Source organism: Chelonoidis abingdonii, chromosome 3 (genome assembly GCF_003597395.2).
Source record: "Chelonoidis abingdonii isolate Lonesome George chromosome 3, CheloAbing_2.0, whole genome shotgun sequence".
In the NCBI taxonomy this organism is placed as follows: domain Eukaryota; kingdom Metazoa; phylum Chordata; order Testudines; family Testudinidae; genus Chelonoidis; species Chelonoidis abingdonii.
The window spans coordinates 87,918,261-87,934,494 of NC_133771.1; the positions used below are offsets into that span (position 1 = coordinate 87,918,261).

The 16,234-nt window shown below is 46.7% G+C and overlaps 1 protein-coding gene across 1 annotated transcript in view; it reads right to left on the bottom strand.

Moving 5' to 3' along the window:
* METTL24 (methyltransferase like 24) overlaps window positions 1–5,586 on the bottom strand; it is a 92,400-nt gene extending 86,814 nt beyond the window's left edge. The window contains exon 1 of the mRNA XM_032787286.2: window positions 4,800–5,586. Within this exon, the coding sequence (XP_032643177.1) occupies window positions 4,800–5,135 (336 nt within the window). The 5' untranslated portion in view covers window positions 5,136–5,586. The remainder of the gene's footprint in view (window positions 1–4,799) is intronic.
* Between the last annotated feature and the right edge of the window lie 10,648 nt (window positions 5,587–16,234).

Sequence of the window (16,234 nt, forward strand, 5' to 3'; positions counted from 1 at the left end):
CATGGTCTCCTTCCCATGGGTCCAGATGATGAAGATGTCATCAATGTAGCGTAGGTAGAGAAGGGGCGTGAGTGGACGAGAGCTGAGGAAGCGTTGTTCCAGGTCAGCCATAAAAATATTGGCATATTGTGGGGCCATGCGGGTGATAAAAATTAATCCTTCCAAATTTATTTAGGGTATAAACTTTCACACTGTCCTTAGTGTCATTCTCCCCAATCTTACTGTTGTGCCATTGATCACAAAAAGCATGCAATCGCGCAATCTATTTCCTGGAATTGAAAAGATAGGAGTCATGGATGGATGGATCTTAGACCTTCTCATCTTCTTTTGGAATTTTTGTTCATTTGTTTCTAAGTAAAATCCCAGACAAATGCCCTGTAGTTCTGTTTATGAACAAACTCACATTATTATCAAGTACAAATATATGAAGACAACTGTTTGTGAACATGACCCTTAAAAGTACTGATCATGTAAATTATTCTGCAGTGTTTCTGCCTAGGGCAACAAAAATGATGAGGGGGCTGGGAAACATGACTTATAAGGAGACGCTGAGGGAACTGGACTTATTTAGTCTTCAGAAGAGAAGAGTGATGACAAGAGAGAGAGAGCAGCCTTCAATTACCTGAAGGAGGGTTCCAAAGAGGATGGAGCTAGGCTGTTCTTAGTAGTGGCAGCTGACAGAACAAGGAGCAATGGTCTCAAGTTGCAGTGAGGGAGGCCTAGGGTGGATATTAGGAAACACTATTTCACTAAGGGGGCAGTGAAGCACTGGAACGGGTTACCTAGGGAGGTGGTGAAATCTCCATCCTCAAAGGTTATTAAGGCCTGGCATGACAAAGCCCTGGCTAAGATGATTTAGTTGGGATTGGTCCTGCTTTGAGCAGGAGATTGGACTAGATGACTTCCTGAGGTCTCTTCCAACATTATTCTTCTATGAGTCTATGTAAATTGTTTAATAGGCAGCAGTGTAGACTATCCCCCAACGCCTATGGAAAAATTCTATTCAGTAATCTTTTGCTGCACTGCTTGTAGATCATATATTGTAATCTATTCCAAAAGAAATATTTACACAGTACACTATACTGTTAAAGGTCTTAACCTTGCCAAGGATAAGAAGGGGGTTGTAGACATGCAGAGGACACCTGGCATGTGGGCTGGTAAGATCCACAGTGAAATCCATCCATCCTGGTGGTTCCTAGGAGATCTGTATAGAGATCCAGTTCTTCTGCACTGTTCCCTTGCCCTGCCCTCCCCAGAGCACTATGGATGCTCATGAGCCTGACTGCCAGTGCTGGTCTGGCTACTTTCTTTCTCCAAAGGAGCAGGTAGAAGTCATGAAGGATGAATTAAGAGACCTTTTCTTCTTTTAAAACAGTCTGAAAAATCTTTAAATGAAATAAAATGTGAATCATTTTTATTTTTCACCATGTTACTTGTTGTTAGCTCTGCAGTCCAAGCGAATTGACCTGGGCTCCAAGATAAAATGCTGTGGGTTTTTTATTGCTGTGTAGATATATGGTTTCCTGTGTTCCCTTTAAGATTCTGATGGGCTGTCAGTCCCCAGCCTTGCTACACTATACACAGGTGAACAGGGCTTGTTCACCCTATTCTCCTGTGTATAGTGTAAGCCAGTAGTTTTAAAACTGTGGGTCGTGATCCAGTACTGGGTAAGGCACTGGGTCGTAGCAGCTCTGGTCAGCAACGCCGACCAGGCCATTAAAGTCCTGTTGGCGGTGCTGCTCAGCTAACGCAGGCTAGTTCCTACTTTATTTTTTCTTATTAAAATGACAAACGTTTCAGAACTATTTAACATCTGTCTAAGTACTACTTAATTAATAGGCAATGGTTACATGTGTCCCATTAAGGCCTAGTTTACATATACATTTTGTACATGTAACTATAGTATGTATAATTATTTCAGTTAGGGTTGTGATTTTTAACCAAAATAGTTATACTGATACAAATCCCTAGGCCTTGCCTTCACTAGGGACTAAAGATGTGTTCTTTATTTGAACTAGCTATCTGAAGTTAACTAACTCAATGTAAAATCCTAGTGAATACAATGTAATTTGTCATTTCAACATGTGTTAGCAGATCAAGTTAAAGACTAAGCTCCCCTATAGTCTTTAACTCAGCCTATTAACTCACGTAAAGACTACAAACTGCCTTGTCTTCACTAGGATTTTACATTCCTAGTGAAGATATAGCTTGTGTGTTATGCCAATACAAAGATGCCTTATCCCATTTAGTGCTTATTCTCCTTCCCATATAGGAATAAACTATACCAGTATATGAAACAAGTTGAGTGAGGTAATATCTTTTACTGGATCAGCTTCACTTGGTGGAAGAGAGAAGCTTTTGAGATTCATAGAGCTCTTTCTTAGGTCGCCAACACAGGACCAACACAGCTACAATACCACTGCAAAAATGCTTATAATGGAATATCTGTATCCACACTACGGGGATTGTACCCAATTTTGCCAGCATAGATAAAGCAGTACAACTTGTGCATATGTGGACAAGCCCTATGTGATTTTTTTGTTACTATTTTCCCTGAGAGAGCCTCAGTCTTTACCATTCTCTCTCATTAGGTTAACTTGATTTCCTGAGAGTAGTCTCAGCAGAAGGAGTAGCATGATGAAGAGCATCCCAATAAATGAAGCATGCTGTACTTTAGGTAGATAATCATGAGATCATTTCAGTGGATCAATGACAGTGTGGACAAATACCACAAACGTAACAGCACAAACAGTTCAAATAGTCCTCCCACTACTGTGCCACAATGCAGCAAGGGCCTTTAAAAATCTTCCAGAAGACCCTACATCTGGGAGACATGCCAGAAATTGTTAGCCCTGAGAGCAGTGCAATTGTAATGGTTTAGAACAGCACTAGTGTTGATACATGGGGAAACTGCAAAATTTTAAAGTATGCATCCATATTCCTAGAGTGGACATATCAAACTATTTATGCTTAAACCAATTCTATTGCACCAATTCAACTGGAAACAGTTCAGTTCCTTAATGCAGACATGGACCATGAACTTCAGTCACTTCACTTTCAAATGAATTTACAGCAACACAAAATAACAGCACTGTATCCCAAAGTGCTTGTGGTGCGAAGTGTCATCGCAACTCAACACCAACACATACAGTGCCAAACCCAAGTATTCAAAAGTCATGAGTCAGGCCTCCCAAAAATAATGAGACTGACTTAAAAATTATAAATCGGAGCTCTTTTTATTTGTCTACTAACTTGTGAACCTTTTCAGGTACACTTAGGTTTTAAAGTTTTTACCTGAAACCACTAAGGCTAGAAATATACTCTTTTTTTTTTTTTTTTTTTTGGAGGGTGGAGAAGAGAGAGAGAAAAAGAGCTATGGATCTCCCATAATCAGGAGCTGGGGATTTAAGACAACACACCAAATATCACAACACTTGACAATAAAATTGCAAGAGCTGGCAACCATGCATACTGATGTAACATGATGACAACATCACAACACATCAGAAAATCTCACAGTCACTATGTTGTGGCAAAATGTGCTGCTTCCACTTCCTTCCTGGATGTGGTGGGCAGAAGGGAAGAGGGAATTATCCAATTTCTCTATCCTCTTTCCTGGCCTGCTAGAGTAAGAAGAAAAGATCCTGGCGGTTCTACGCTTCCCTCAAAAGGTACCTCTGTCTATACAGCAAACAAACAAACAAAAACCCAAAGCAAGTGTCAGAGCCAAGGTGTAAAGATTTAAGCTCACTATGATGTTAAAAGTCGCTGTGTAGATGCATTCAGGCTCAGGCTCTGAAACCCATTCCACTCTCCAGTCTTCAGAGCCTGGGCCAGAATGTCTGCATGGCTATTGCAGCATCATAGCTACAGAGGTCAGATATGGAGCCAAACTTCCCCTCCAGAGCCCAAGAGGGTTTGGATTTGGCCCAAGGCTTGGAGGTTGTATCTCTAAAGCCCTGAACATTGAGGGCTTGAAGATCCAGACCTGGTGTCCTTGCTGGCCCTGGCTATCAAGCCCAGCTTGAGAAGGTCCCTCCCACATCTTGGCTGCAAGCAGATCAGCATGTGGGGACCATTTTGGCAGGACTACCACACATCACCCGCCAGCTCGGTGCCCGATCTTGTGCATGGCTCTGCCTGGGGTGGCCCATACTCTTAGGGATAGGGTGACCATACATCCTGTTTTGGCCAGGATAGTCCCTTTTTTAAGCCCTGTCCCAGCCATCTCGACTTTTTGGACAAATGTGGGCATTTGTCCCATTTGCTCTTGGCAACTTGATCAGTTGGCAAGAGCAAACGAGACAAATGCCCACTTTTTGCGTATGGTATGAAGGAATGTGTCAGGGGAGGGAGTTCCAGCAGCGATGCCAGCCCGTTGTGGAGAAGGGGAGGCAAGGCTCATGTGGGGGGCGAGCAGTGACCCCAGCCTTGCACAGAGGACAGGCAGGGTTCCAGCGACCCCAGCCGGAGTGGGGGAGACTCAGACAAGCGCCTCTGGCCAGCCCCATGTGGTGTCCCATTTTCCCTTTGGAAAATATGGTCACCCTACTGAGCGCCGCCACTGGGCTCAGCACCAGCAGAGAGACTGGGGAGGTGGAGAGGGTCCCCGCATCAGACGTACGAGCCAAGCCCTGCGGGTACCGACCACCCATGCAGGCAAAACCATTTGCAGGCACCAGCCTTAGAGTAGCTGGATTTTATAGCCCTTCAGCATGGGGAGGGGGTGTCCTGTTGTGATATGGCGATGCCCATGTCACGGCAGTGCCCCCCCCACCCCCCGCCTCACAGGGCCCTACCTTCCTGCGGCTGCTGCCCAGGGATTGCAGGGGGCAGCAGGCGGGCTCCGAGCTCCTTCTGCGGCTGCTTCTCAGGTAGGTCACCCGCCTCCTGCCGGCGATCGCCGCCTCCGGCGCCAGGTGCGCCTCCGCTTGGTCCTTGCGGCTGCTGCGGGCCGGCCCTAGGCGCTGCTCGGTGCCCCGGGCGGGCAGAGCCCTGGCCGCATCTGCTCCCGCCTTCTCCGCCGGGGCGCAGGAGCGCCTCAGCCCCAGCTGCAGGCAGAAGAAGACCGCGGCCGAGAACAGGCAGAGGCGGAACGCGGAGCCCTTCCACAGCGGCTTCTCCTTGGGCATCATCCCCCGCTCACTGGGCTGGCGGGCCCCTGGGAGCCGGAGCCTGCTGCCGCCGGCACAGCCCGTGGGCTGGGCGCCCGGCTGGCGGAGGGGCCCATGCGAGAGTCGGGGCGCTGGGGAAGGCAGGCGGCCAAGCCGCTCATTGACAAGGGGGGGCGCTCCCCCGGGGCCGAGCCGGAGCCCCGCTGCAGCCAGCCAGCACAGGCGAGCTGTGCAAACTTGCGCGGACACCAACCACACCCAGCCTGACGCTCGCCTGGGTGGGGTTTGCTCCCCAGGCTGGGGGTGTGACCTGGCTGAGGGGGCGCTCAGAGAGACCAGCCGCGTGCAGCGGTGGCCCGCCGGGTCTGCTGTGCTCGGCGTGCGCTTCTCCCTGGGGAGCCCCGAAACCCTGCTTCAGTCAACACCCAAATAGTTCGGTGCTCCCTTGTGACAGGAGCCAGCCTGAGCCTCCCTCTCAGCTCGCCGAGAGCCGTATCCGCGGGCAGAGGAGCGGCGTGGCTAGTTTCTCCCCGCTCCGCGTTATTTTGACATTAGACCATCGCTGTGGTTATCTTGGCGCCAAACAGCAATTAGCCGTAATAGTTTTGTCATATGTTTAAAGTGAAAGTAGAATATGTTTTGTCCGGGGCATGTGGAAGAATGAGGGTTTTGGTGGGGAATTGTACTAAACCAGGACGGTATTAAGCTAGGAAGAACATTTACAAGACTGTTTGTGTTGTCACTGATTTTTAAAATGCATGATCCAGCCTCAGTCATATCAGAGATGGCTCGCAAGCAGCCAACGGTGTTAACTGCTGAAATGAAGCAGTGCTTACCAGAGATATTAACTTTCTCTTATTACCACCAAAACTAGCTGAGCAAAACAATTGCTAGTGAAATTCAACAAAATTCCTTTTGTCTTAGGGACAGGGCAAAGCCAATCTAGACAGAAAAGAATGGTGTTGTGTAAAGGAAGGGTAAAGAACAAATGAAAAATATGTACATCTTGTATTACATCTGTCTCAGAAAGTAAAATTCTGAGGAAAAATTTTAATTGCCTCATTTCTATTCCATTTTACATATATTTGAGAATAGCTCGGTTATATATGCCTGTGGCTGAGATCTAGAGGAGGGTTTCAAATTTGGGAAAGGGATAGCTCAGTGGTTTGAGCTTTGATCTGCTTAAACCCAGAGTTGTGAGTTCAATCCTGGAGGGGGCCATTTAGGGATCTGGGGCAAAAATCTGTTTGGGGATTGGTCCTGCTTTGAGCAAGGGGTTAGACTAGATGACCTCCTGAGGTCGCTTCCAACCCTTATATTCTATGATCCAAACAGCCGGCAGGAGGTTCAAGTTATTTGCTAACCATATTGCTTAATGGGAGAGGGGTTCTGGCTAGTTGGGGAGAGAGTCCTGGGGGGTTCCTGGTATGGAAAAAGTTAATTACTATCCTACAGGTAATGTCAGAGTAGCACAGAAATTTTAAATCTAAAGAGTCTTTGTTCTTTTTACTCATTATTAACGTGCCAGTTTTAACTCATAACAATTTGTTTTAAACTTCGGATGTTAACAAAAGAGAATTGCTCTAGAAGAGGCCTTCCTTGTTTTCAAACAAGCTAGGAGTTAACTGCTTGCTTACACCAGTGGTTTTCAAAACATTTTCTGGCAACCCAGTTAAAGAAAATTGTTAAAGGTCGTGACCCAACAGAGCTGAAGATGAGGGGCTCAGGGCTGGGGTACAGGAGTTAGGGCTGCATGGTGGAGCTGGGAATGAGGGGTTAGGGCATGGGAGGGGGCTCTGGGCTGGGGCAGGGAGTTGGGGTGCAGGAGGGGGTCAAGGCTCTGGGCTGGGACCAGGGTTGAGGGGTTTGGGTGCAGGAAGGGGGTCCAGGTTTTGAGGAGGCTCAGGGCTGGGGCAGGGGATTGGGGTGCCAGCTTATCTCAGGCAACTCCCAGTCAGTGGCACTGCAAACTGTGCTGCACCCCGGAAACGGCCAGCAGGAAGTCCAATTCCTAGGCCCAGGCATACAAGCAGCTCTTGCCCACAGGCCCTTCCCACCCAGCTCCCATTGGCTGGGAACCCGCCAATGTGAGTGCAGAGTTGGTGCTCAGGTTGGAGGCAGTGTCCAGAACCCCATGGCCCCCTTGCCTAGGAGCCAGACCTGCTGCTGGCTGCTTCTGGGGCACAGCACGGTGTCAGAACAGGTAGGAACTAACCTGCATTAGCTGAGCAGTACTGCCAACAGGACTTTTAATGGCCCAGTCGGTAGTGCTGACCGGAGCCGCTACGACCTAGTGCCTTACATTCCATGACCCAGTACTGGGTTGCGACCCACAGTTTGAAAACTACTGGCTTACACTATACGCAGGTGAACAGGGCTTATGTAGCAAGGCTGGGGACTGACAGCCCATCAGAATCTTAAGGGAACACAGGAAACTATATATCTACACGGCAATAAAAAACCCACAGCACTGCATCTCGAAGCCCAGATCAATTCACTTGGGCTCCCAGGGCTTGGACTGCAGAGCTAACAACAGAAGTGTAGATGTTCTGGCTTGAGCCGGTGCCCAACCCTTGAGATCCACTCCCCTTGCAAGTTTTTTTGTTTTGTTTTTTAAACCATTGTCTTCGAAAGCCTAGAGCAGAGATAGTCAATAGGCAGATCGCAGGCTAAATCTGGACCGTCAGATGCTTTTGAACAGACCGTGGAAACTTTTTATTTACTTCTAATTTTTAAAATGATTTTTACCTTTCATTCTCTCACAGTGCAATCTCCAGTACATTGTCCTGTGAATTAATGGTTGAGTTGTTCTCCTTATTTTCTTAATTTGCGCTATCATCAGTTTCTACCAATAAAAAACAGAGTATGTTCCTTTTTAAAAAAATTACATTTTTTACTATATGGTCATAGGCTCATTTACACTGTTGAAAGCAGTAGTCCCCCCTCTTGTGCTTTTGATGTTTAACAGCACCGCTTTTAAACATGACAGCCATGGGTGGCAGGTATAATAGGCCAGGGGAGGCTATGTTTCCTCAAACAGTAAGGCCATAGCCCCACCCAACTCCTCCCCAAAACCCCACTCCCACATTCTGCTCTTCCCCTGTGGCCCTGCCCACACTGCTCCTTTTTCCAATCTCATTCCATCTCTTCCCTGAAGCCAGCAGGAGCTTGAGCAGGGTAGCTTGGGCCAGTGGGTGGGCTGTGGGCCGGGGCGGAATATTGGGAACATTCTAGTTGTGACCAACCATTATACGTGATATGTGCAGGCATATCCCACATGTGATCAGAAGGCCACCACTGGCGGTCAATTACTGTGGGAAAAATATTTCTCAGCTTATGGATTCCCAGCCCGGATACACTCGGATCAGGGGCGGGACTTTGAAAGTCACCTTCTGAAGGAGGTACTAAGAATAGCGGGAATTAAAAAGTCTAGAACAATGCCTTATCACTCGCAAGGTGATCTTCAGCCAGAGAGGTTCAACCAAACCCTATTAGATATGTTAGGGACTTTGCGGCCAGAGCAGAAGGCAACCTGGAGCCAACGTGTTGCATTTCTGGTGCATGCCTACAACTCCACAAAGAACAACACTATGGGAGTCATCCCATATCTCTTGATGTTTGGGCGAGAACCAAGATTACCCATAGACCTGTGCTTTGGTGTATCAGAGGATGGAGAGAGCTATGAAACTCATCAGCAATATGTATCCCAACTAAGAGAAAAGCTGTGAGATGCTTATCACTTAGCTACATCTGCAGCTCAGAAGAATTCAAACCGCAACAAACATTGATATGATGCTAGGGTATGTCTGCAAGAGCTCCAGCCAGGGGACAGAGTCCTGCTGCGAAATTTGGGTGTTGCTGGCAAACACAAGATAGCTGACAGATGGAAGGCAATACCTTACTTGGTGATGGAAAAGCTAGGAGACCTGCCAGTCTACAAGATCAAACCTGAAGAGGGTCCAGGGCAGCCAAAGACAGCGCATAGAAACCTTTTGCTCCCTGGGGGGGAATTGGTAGGCACCCCTCCTGAGATGGGCCACAACAGGACAACTAGGCAGAATGAAGGTGCTGGACCAAAGCCACCCTCCAACGTGGACAGGTGGCCCTCTGCAGCGAACCTACCTCCAGGGCTGGAGCACCCATGGAGAAAAAATGGTGGGTACTGTCACCCACTGGCAACCCCCTATCAGTTTTCCCCACCTCTCCAGTGCCTGCCACGATCAGCTGTTTCATGGCATGCAAGCAGGAGGCTCTGAGGGGAGGGAGGAGGAGCAAGGATGCGGCACACTTGGGGGAAGGGGCAGAACTGGGTGGAAAGAGATCAGGTGGAGTGGGGGGGGTGGGGCATAGCCAGGGGAATCGAGCACCACCTGGCACTTTGGAAAGTCAGCGCCTGTGGCAGGAACTGCCTCAGGCTTTGACCTCTTCAGCTGTGTCTCTTCTGTTCACAGCAGAGAACTAAACTGGAGCTGACCTCTGCTGAGAGAGAAATGATTGGGAGGGTGCTGCTGCCAGAAGAAGAGCATGTGCAAGGCAAAGAGTTCAGCCGCTGTCAGGAGCAGGAGGGGAGTGGAAGCAGCTGGATGAAAGATAAGGGGGAAGAAGAGATGGAGCAGCCTGACTTATTTGGAAAACGATTTGTTGTGAAAATGTCCATATGTTAGTAACTATGGGCCTCTATGTCTAGAGAATAAAACCTCAGGGAGTAACATTTAATGGTCCTGTAGGTTTGCTCTGCCAATTTATAATTGCCAACTTTTTTAAGTTAAATGCTCGTTTTAAATCACTGGCTGCCTGCATTTGATAGGATTCTTGTCAGAAAGGCCCAGACTGAAAATACTGATCACATTCACCAGGACAGACACTTGCTTCAAGGAGCACTGCTTTTTGCTAGACATTCCCTTCTCATTTTGAGTATATAAATAAGGCATCTGCATGGAGAAACAAGGTTTAAAAAAAACTAGATGAATACAGTATGGAATAGGAATGGTTCACTGGTCCTGCAGTGTTGCTGATTCTCATGATTTTACCACAAGTCTTGCAATGTTGGTGTTTTTCTTCAAAGTCCCAGTTCCTAGAGTCATGAATGTGAGAATCTCTTCTTTCAGTGAAATAAAATGGTTGTGGCCCTCGTGATGGCGGAGAAAAGTCTTTAAAAAATTAGCCCTAAAGCACAAGAACCAGAAGGCAAATAAAACCCACAAATCTATTTTTATAATGTTGTGATGCTTAAGCCATTAGAAATAGAAGGTTCCCTAAAATACCAAAAATTGGATACTGAAATAAGTTAGGGAGGTTTGATGGAGTGGATGTTGTTAAAAACAATAGAGCTGTTGACTTTATTAGTTCAGATTTGTTATTTCTTTATCAGTACACAAGTAAAATAGGAAGCTCAAGTTCTCAAATCCAGCCATTCTTTCTCTCATCACTCAGCCATAAATACAAACATTGACCTTGTACATAAGAACAACCATACTGGGTCAGACCAAAGGTCCATCCAGCCCAGTATCCTGTCTGCTGACAGTGGCCAATGCCAGGTTCACTCCCTCTGGGGCACCTAACAGGTAATGATAAGTGATCTCTCTCCTGCCATCCATCTCCACCCTCTGACAAACAGAGGCTAGGGACACCATTCCTTACCCATCCTGGCTAACAGCCATTAATGGACTTAACCTTCATGAATTTATCTAGTTCTCTTTTAAACCCTGTTATAGTCCTAGCCTTCACAACCTTCTCAGGCAAGGAGTTCCACAAGTTGACTGTGCGCTGTGTGAAGAACTTCCTTTTATTTGTTTTAAATCTGCTGCCCATTAATTTCATTTGGTGCCCCCTAGTTCTTATATTATGGGAACAAGTAAATAACTTTTCCTTATTCACTTTCTCCACACCACTCATGATTTTATATCTACTTCTATATATCCCACCTTAGTCTCCTCTTTTCTAAGCTGAAAAATCCTAGCCTCTTTAATCTCTCCTCATAGGAGACCCGTTCCAAACCCATAATCATTTTAGTTGCCCTTCTCTGAACCTTTTCTAATGCCAGTATCTCTCTTTTGAGATGAGGAGACCATATCTGTAAGCAGTATTCAAGATGTGGGCATACCGTGGATTTATATAAGGACAATAAGATATTCTCCGTCTTATTCTCTATCCCTTTTCTAAATGATTCCTAACATCCTGTTTGCTTTTTTGACTGCCTCTGCACACTGCATGGATATCTTCAGAGAACTATCCACAATGACTCCAAGATCTCTTTCCTGATTAGTTGTAGCTAAATTAGCCTCCCATCATATTGTATGTATAGTTGGGGTTATTATTTCTAATGGCATTACTTTAGATTTATCCATGTTAAATTTCATCTGCCATTTTGTTGCCTAATCACTTAGTTTTGTGAGAGCTTTTTGAAGTTCTTCACAGTCTGCTTAGGTCTTAACTATCTTCAGCAGTTTAGTATCATATGCAAAAAACTTTGCCACCTCACTGTTTACCCCTTTCTCCAGATCATTTATGAATCAGTTGAATAGGATTGCTCCTATTGTTATTGTAGTACACCACCAGTCATGTCATCTTCAGTGGGACTTCAGTTAGCTTCAATTTAAAGTAGGTTAAGTGTTAGCCAGAAAGGAAAAGTCAAAAACTAATGCTCAACTATTGTTCTAATAAAATAATTTTATTTCTCATACACCAAAACTCACATCTCTCATTTTCTTTGGATATAAATCTTCCTCCCTCACAGAGAGGGAGAGAGAGAGACACTCAGAATAAGGGTAGAAATATTAAACAAGGATAGGGGGAAAACCTGCCTAGACCAAGGTGGAATACAATGGGAATTCATACACAACCTTTAAACACTCTCCGCTCTCTCCCTTCTCTTCCTTGTTGGCCCTCTCTCCACTTTAACAAGAAAACGGTGCTTAATTTATGTCGGAGCTTGCTAGGGATGAGCCCCAGCACCTCCATGCTTGGTAGTTCATAGCCCCAGCATCTCTGGGCTCCCAGCCCGCAGCTGCCACTCTCTGGCCACCCAGCTCTGAGGGCAGCGCTGTTACCAGTAGCAGTGCAGACATGCGGGTGGCAATACACCATACCATTCCACCCTTACGTCTGTGCTGCTGCTGGTGCTGCCTTCAGAGCTGGGCACCTGGCCAATAGTCACCGCTCTCCAGCCAGCCAGCTTGAAACCTTGTACCTTTTTTGTTACAAATTAAGCACTGTAAGGAAATTATGTAGTAAATGAGGGTTAAAAAGAAACTACGTAGAATCTAGAGCAGAGATGGGCACACTATGGCCCGTGGGCCACATCCGGCCTGCGGCACTGTCCTGCCCGGCCCCTGAGCTCCTTGTCCGGGAGGCTAGCCCCCTGCCCCCCCCACTCTTCCCCCTCCTCTGCAGCCTCCGCTTAGTGCACCGCCAGCGCAATGCTCCGGACGGCGGGGCTGCAAGCTCTTGCCGGGCAGCACAGCTGCAGAGCCTGACCTCGGGCTCTGTATTGCGTGGTGGCGTTGCTGGCTCCAGCCAGGCAGCATGACTGCCTGTTCTGGTGCTCTCGGCAGCGCGGCTGTAGTACTGCCACCCACTGGTGCTCTAGGCAGTGCGGTAAGGGGACAGGGGGCATTGAATACAGGGCAGGGGAATTCAGGGTGGTGTTCAGGGAGTGGGGGTGTGGATAGGGGTCAGGGCAGCCAGAGGGAGGGACCGAGGGAGTTGAGTGGAGGCAGGAGTACCAGGGGGGCCCCCCCATCAGGGAACGGGGGGGGGTTGGATGGAGCAGGAGTCCCAAAGAGGCCATCAGTGGGTGAGAAGCGGGGGTGGGGGGGGTCGGATAGAGAGCAAGGACCAGGCCATGCCTGGCTGTTTGGGGAGGCACAGCCTCCCCTAACCAGCCCTCCATACAATTTTGGAAACCCAATGTGGCCCTCAGGCCAAAAAGTTTGCCTACCCCTGATCTAGAATTCTAAAGGCACTGTGTCAAAGCAGGGAGGAGGAATAACCAGAGCATGATGCACTCTGGCTATCCCTAGCTGGTTGATGGTCTTGTGGAGACCATTGCCAGAAGGTGCAGGCTGGAGGAGCTCTAATTTTCGCTCACAGGTAGCAGAGAATAAGGCCTCCCCTTTCTGCTGCGCTTAGAAGAAGCTGTATGGAGCAGAGAATCTGGCCCATCATACTAACTGAGCTAAATGCTACCTTTGAATGTGTGTGAGACACCTCCACTGGAACCAGTGAGCCCATGTAGGAGGAATAACTTCAGCAACTATATAAGTCTTCCAGAAGATTTTTTAAAAGTAAACCCTATCCATACTCGCAAATATTTGTAAACTCTCTGTGGTTATGATCACTCGAGTTCTTAATCCAACCACTAATAATTAATAAGGTTAAAATTGTGAAGGTGTTCATCACTTCAAGATGTTTTGTATAACATATAAATTGGATACCATGCAATATTATGTTGTGTAACAGAATCTCTCCTCAAACTAGTGAGCTTTTCCATTATAAACATGCCAAACTTTAACAAACCACATCCTAATCCAAGGGGTAGTCTGGAAGAGCCAATCTGATGCAATCATAAACCAGGCTGACAACAGTAACATTGAAACCAATAAATTGGTTATCTTCTGGCTAATGCCAAACAAAACAAAGAGGCAGAGAGCTCTATCCAGTCTGTCTAAAGTATTCATGGCTTCCCAAGCCAGGCAGGCTGAAGCAGAATAGACACTGCTCTGGAGTTAGCAGACCTGCTCGGGAGAAAGGTTGGAACTGTGTGGAAAACCAATACTTAAAAAACAAGCAAGCTATTGTCCTGGGAATTTCTGGAGATTACCAAGGGAAAAATAGGGCAAAGGAATGTCTCTACAAATGAGCTCCCTGCCAATATCGCCATGAAGCCTACAGGGCTCTTACAGTCATACACCCAAGAGAGGAGATGACTGGATCTCATCTAGCCTCTTTGTGGCTTTTAAGATAATAACCTGGTGTTATTAGAGCTGGAGGGAGGCTTCTGACCCTAACTGCTGATGTCAGCTGTGCTCCCAAAGGTTCCATGGATTCCAGCAGTGTCACTTTCTTTCCTAGCTGTTATTTCTTTGAAGGATGTGTGGAGTGGTTCATCTAGGTTGCCTGAAAGGAGGTTGTATAAAAATTCTCATAATAGGCCAGAGGTGATTCTGGGGTTGCTGAGAGCCATTGAACCAAACTGTAAACTCTGTATATTATAGAAACCACTTCAAGCCCAGGGGGGTAGAGCAGCACTCCCAGGGCCCCTAGTTCCAGCACCTAAGGATCTCTCTTCTTGAGAGAAACACTTTAAAGGGAGTTCCAAGAAGACCAACATAAATGGTTAAGATGGGAAAACAAGTGTATATATAAAACTTTGCTACGCCATAAGGAAAGGCTTTGTAGAGTATGATAACAGTCTACATATTTAAAGGGTGTAAACAGGAAAAAAAAGTAGGCTAAATATCAGGGAAAATAGACTTCCTGACTGAGCTGTATTAGACAGTCAAATAGCCACCAAAGTAGTGTGTGTGTGTGTGTGTGTGTGTGTGTAGTCTGTCGGTTCAACAATCACGTTTTCATGCTCTCTCTTTTTGTGGATTCTGGAGTGATTGAAGTCCAAAGTGTGACACACATGCTCGTGAGCAGATCGGGCAGACAGTCATTGGTGAACATCTTGGTAGCTATAGCAATAGTATGATGCTTTCCCCTTGCAGCTAACAATCAGTTATTTCTGTCCTCTTCAAAGGCTTGGGAAGTCTTTCTGGGGCGGACTTGATTCCAGTGTCCTTATGCCAATTCTCCATAGAAAATTTTTCTGGTGAGTCAATATTCAGGCATCCCAATGATGTGTCCAACCCAGTGTAGTTGGGCTTTTATCAGCATAGCCTTGATGCTTATGGCATTTTACTTTTGGAGAACCTCCAGGTTGGTAATTCTGTCCTGCCAGCGGATCCCCATAATGGTGCGCAGAGACCGCATATGGAAGGCCTCCAGCTGTTTCATATTCCATTTGTATGGCGTCCAGGTCGCACAGTCAGAATAGATGTGAGCACAAAAGCATTATAAAGTTTTATTTTTGTTGAGAGGGTTATCTTGTAGGATTTCAGGACTTTTCTACATAGCTTTTCAGTCATTAGGAAAAGCTTTCTGTATATTGTTCATGATCTCTTTGTCAAGATCCATCACTGGAGATGTTGCTGCCGAGAGAGGTAAAACTGTCAACTTGCTTTAGTTGGATTCCACTAATGGATATGCTAGGGGATATGGCATGGAGTGGTGAAAATGATTGGTGTAACACCACAGCTTTCTCCAGGCTGATTGTGAAGCCAAAAATTTTGATACTTCAGCAAAGCGATCTACAATGCACTGGAGATCTCCCTGCGTGTGTGCTAGGAGGGCACAATCATCTGAAAGAGTGCTTCTCTTATTAGTAGTTCTGTTACTTTTGTTTTTTCTTTAAGCCTTGTAAGATTGAAGACTGAGCCGTCGTGTCTATATCTGATGTATATGCCTCTGTTGAGCCCATTTGTAGCATAGTTGAGAACTTGGGTGAAGAAGAGGTTGAACAATACAAGGGCAAGGACACAGCCTTGTTTGACTCCATTTGAAATGTGAAAGGAGTCACTGAGATCTCCATTAAAAAGTACCTGACCTTGCATCCCCTCATGCTGAGGATCATCTGACAACAGCTTTTGATAGCATGAATCTGTTCAGTGTTTTCATTGTTTGTTCAATACATTTTTCTTGTATTTGCCCGATACCGTGTGGCAGAAACCCTCTCCCTGCACCATTTCCTTTTTTTTTGGTCCCGCTCCACCCCCCCCACACTTCAACTGGGGCAGCTTGCAGCAGGCGCAGGGCATTCCGGGACTTGTAGTGCAGATGGTGGCACACGTCCAAGGGGCCAGGCGGAATGCCCTGGCATGAGAACTACAACTCCCAGCACACCTCGCAATTCATTGCCAGGCTGTGGCCAGGGATGGATTAACTTTGTGGGACCATATGTAGTCGTTATGGACCCCTTCCAAGTGTGGGCCATGGTGCCATTGTAAATGTGGCACTTCATCCCCTGTATTTTTGAGATCAACCACACAGTTGTCCTGCTCTGCAGATTCAGCTACTCA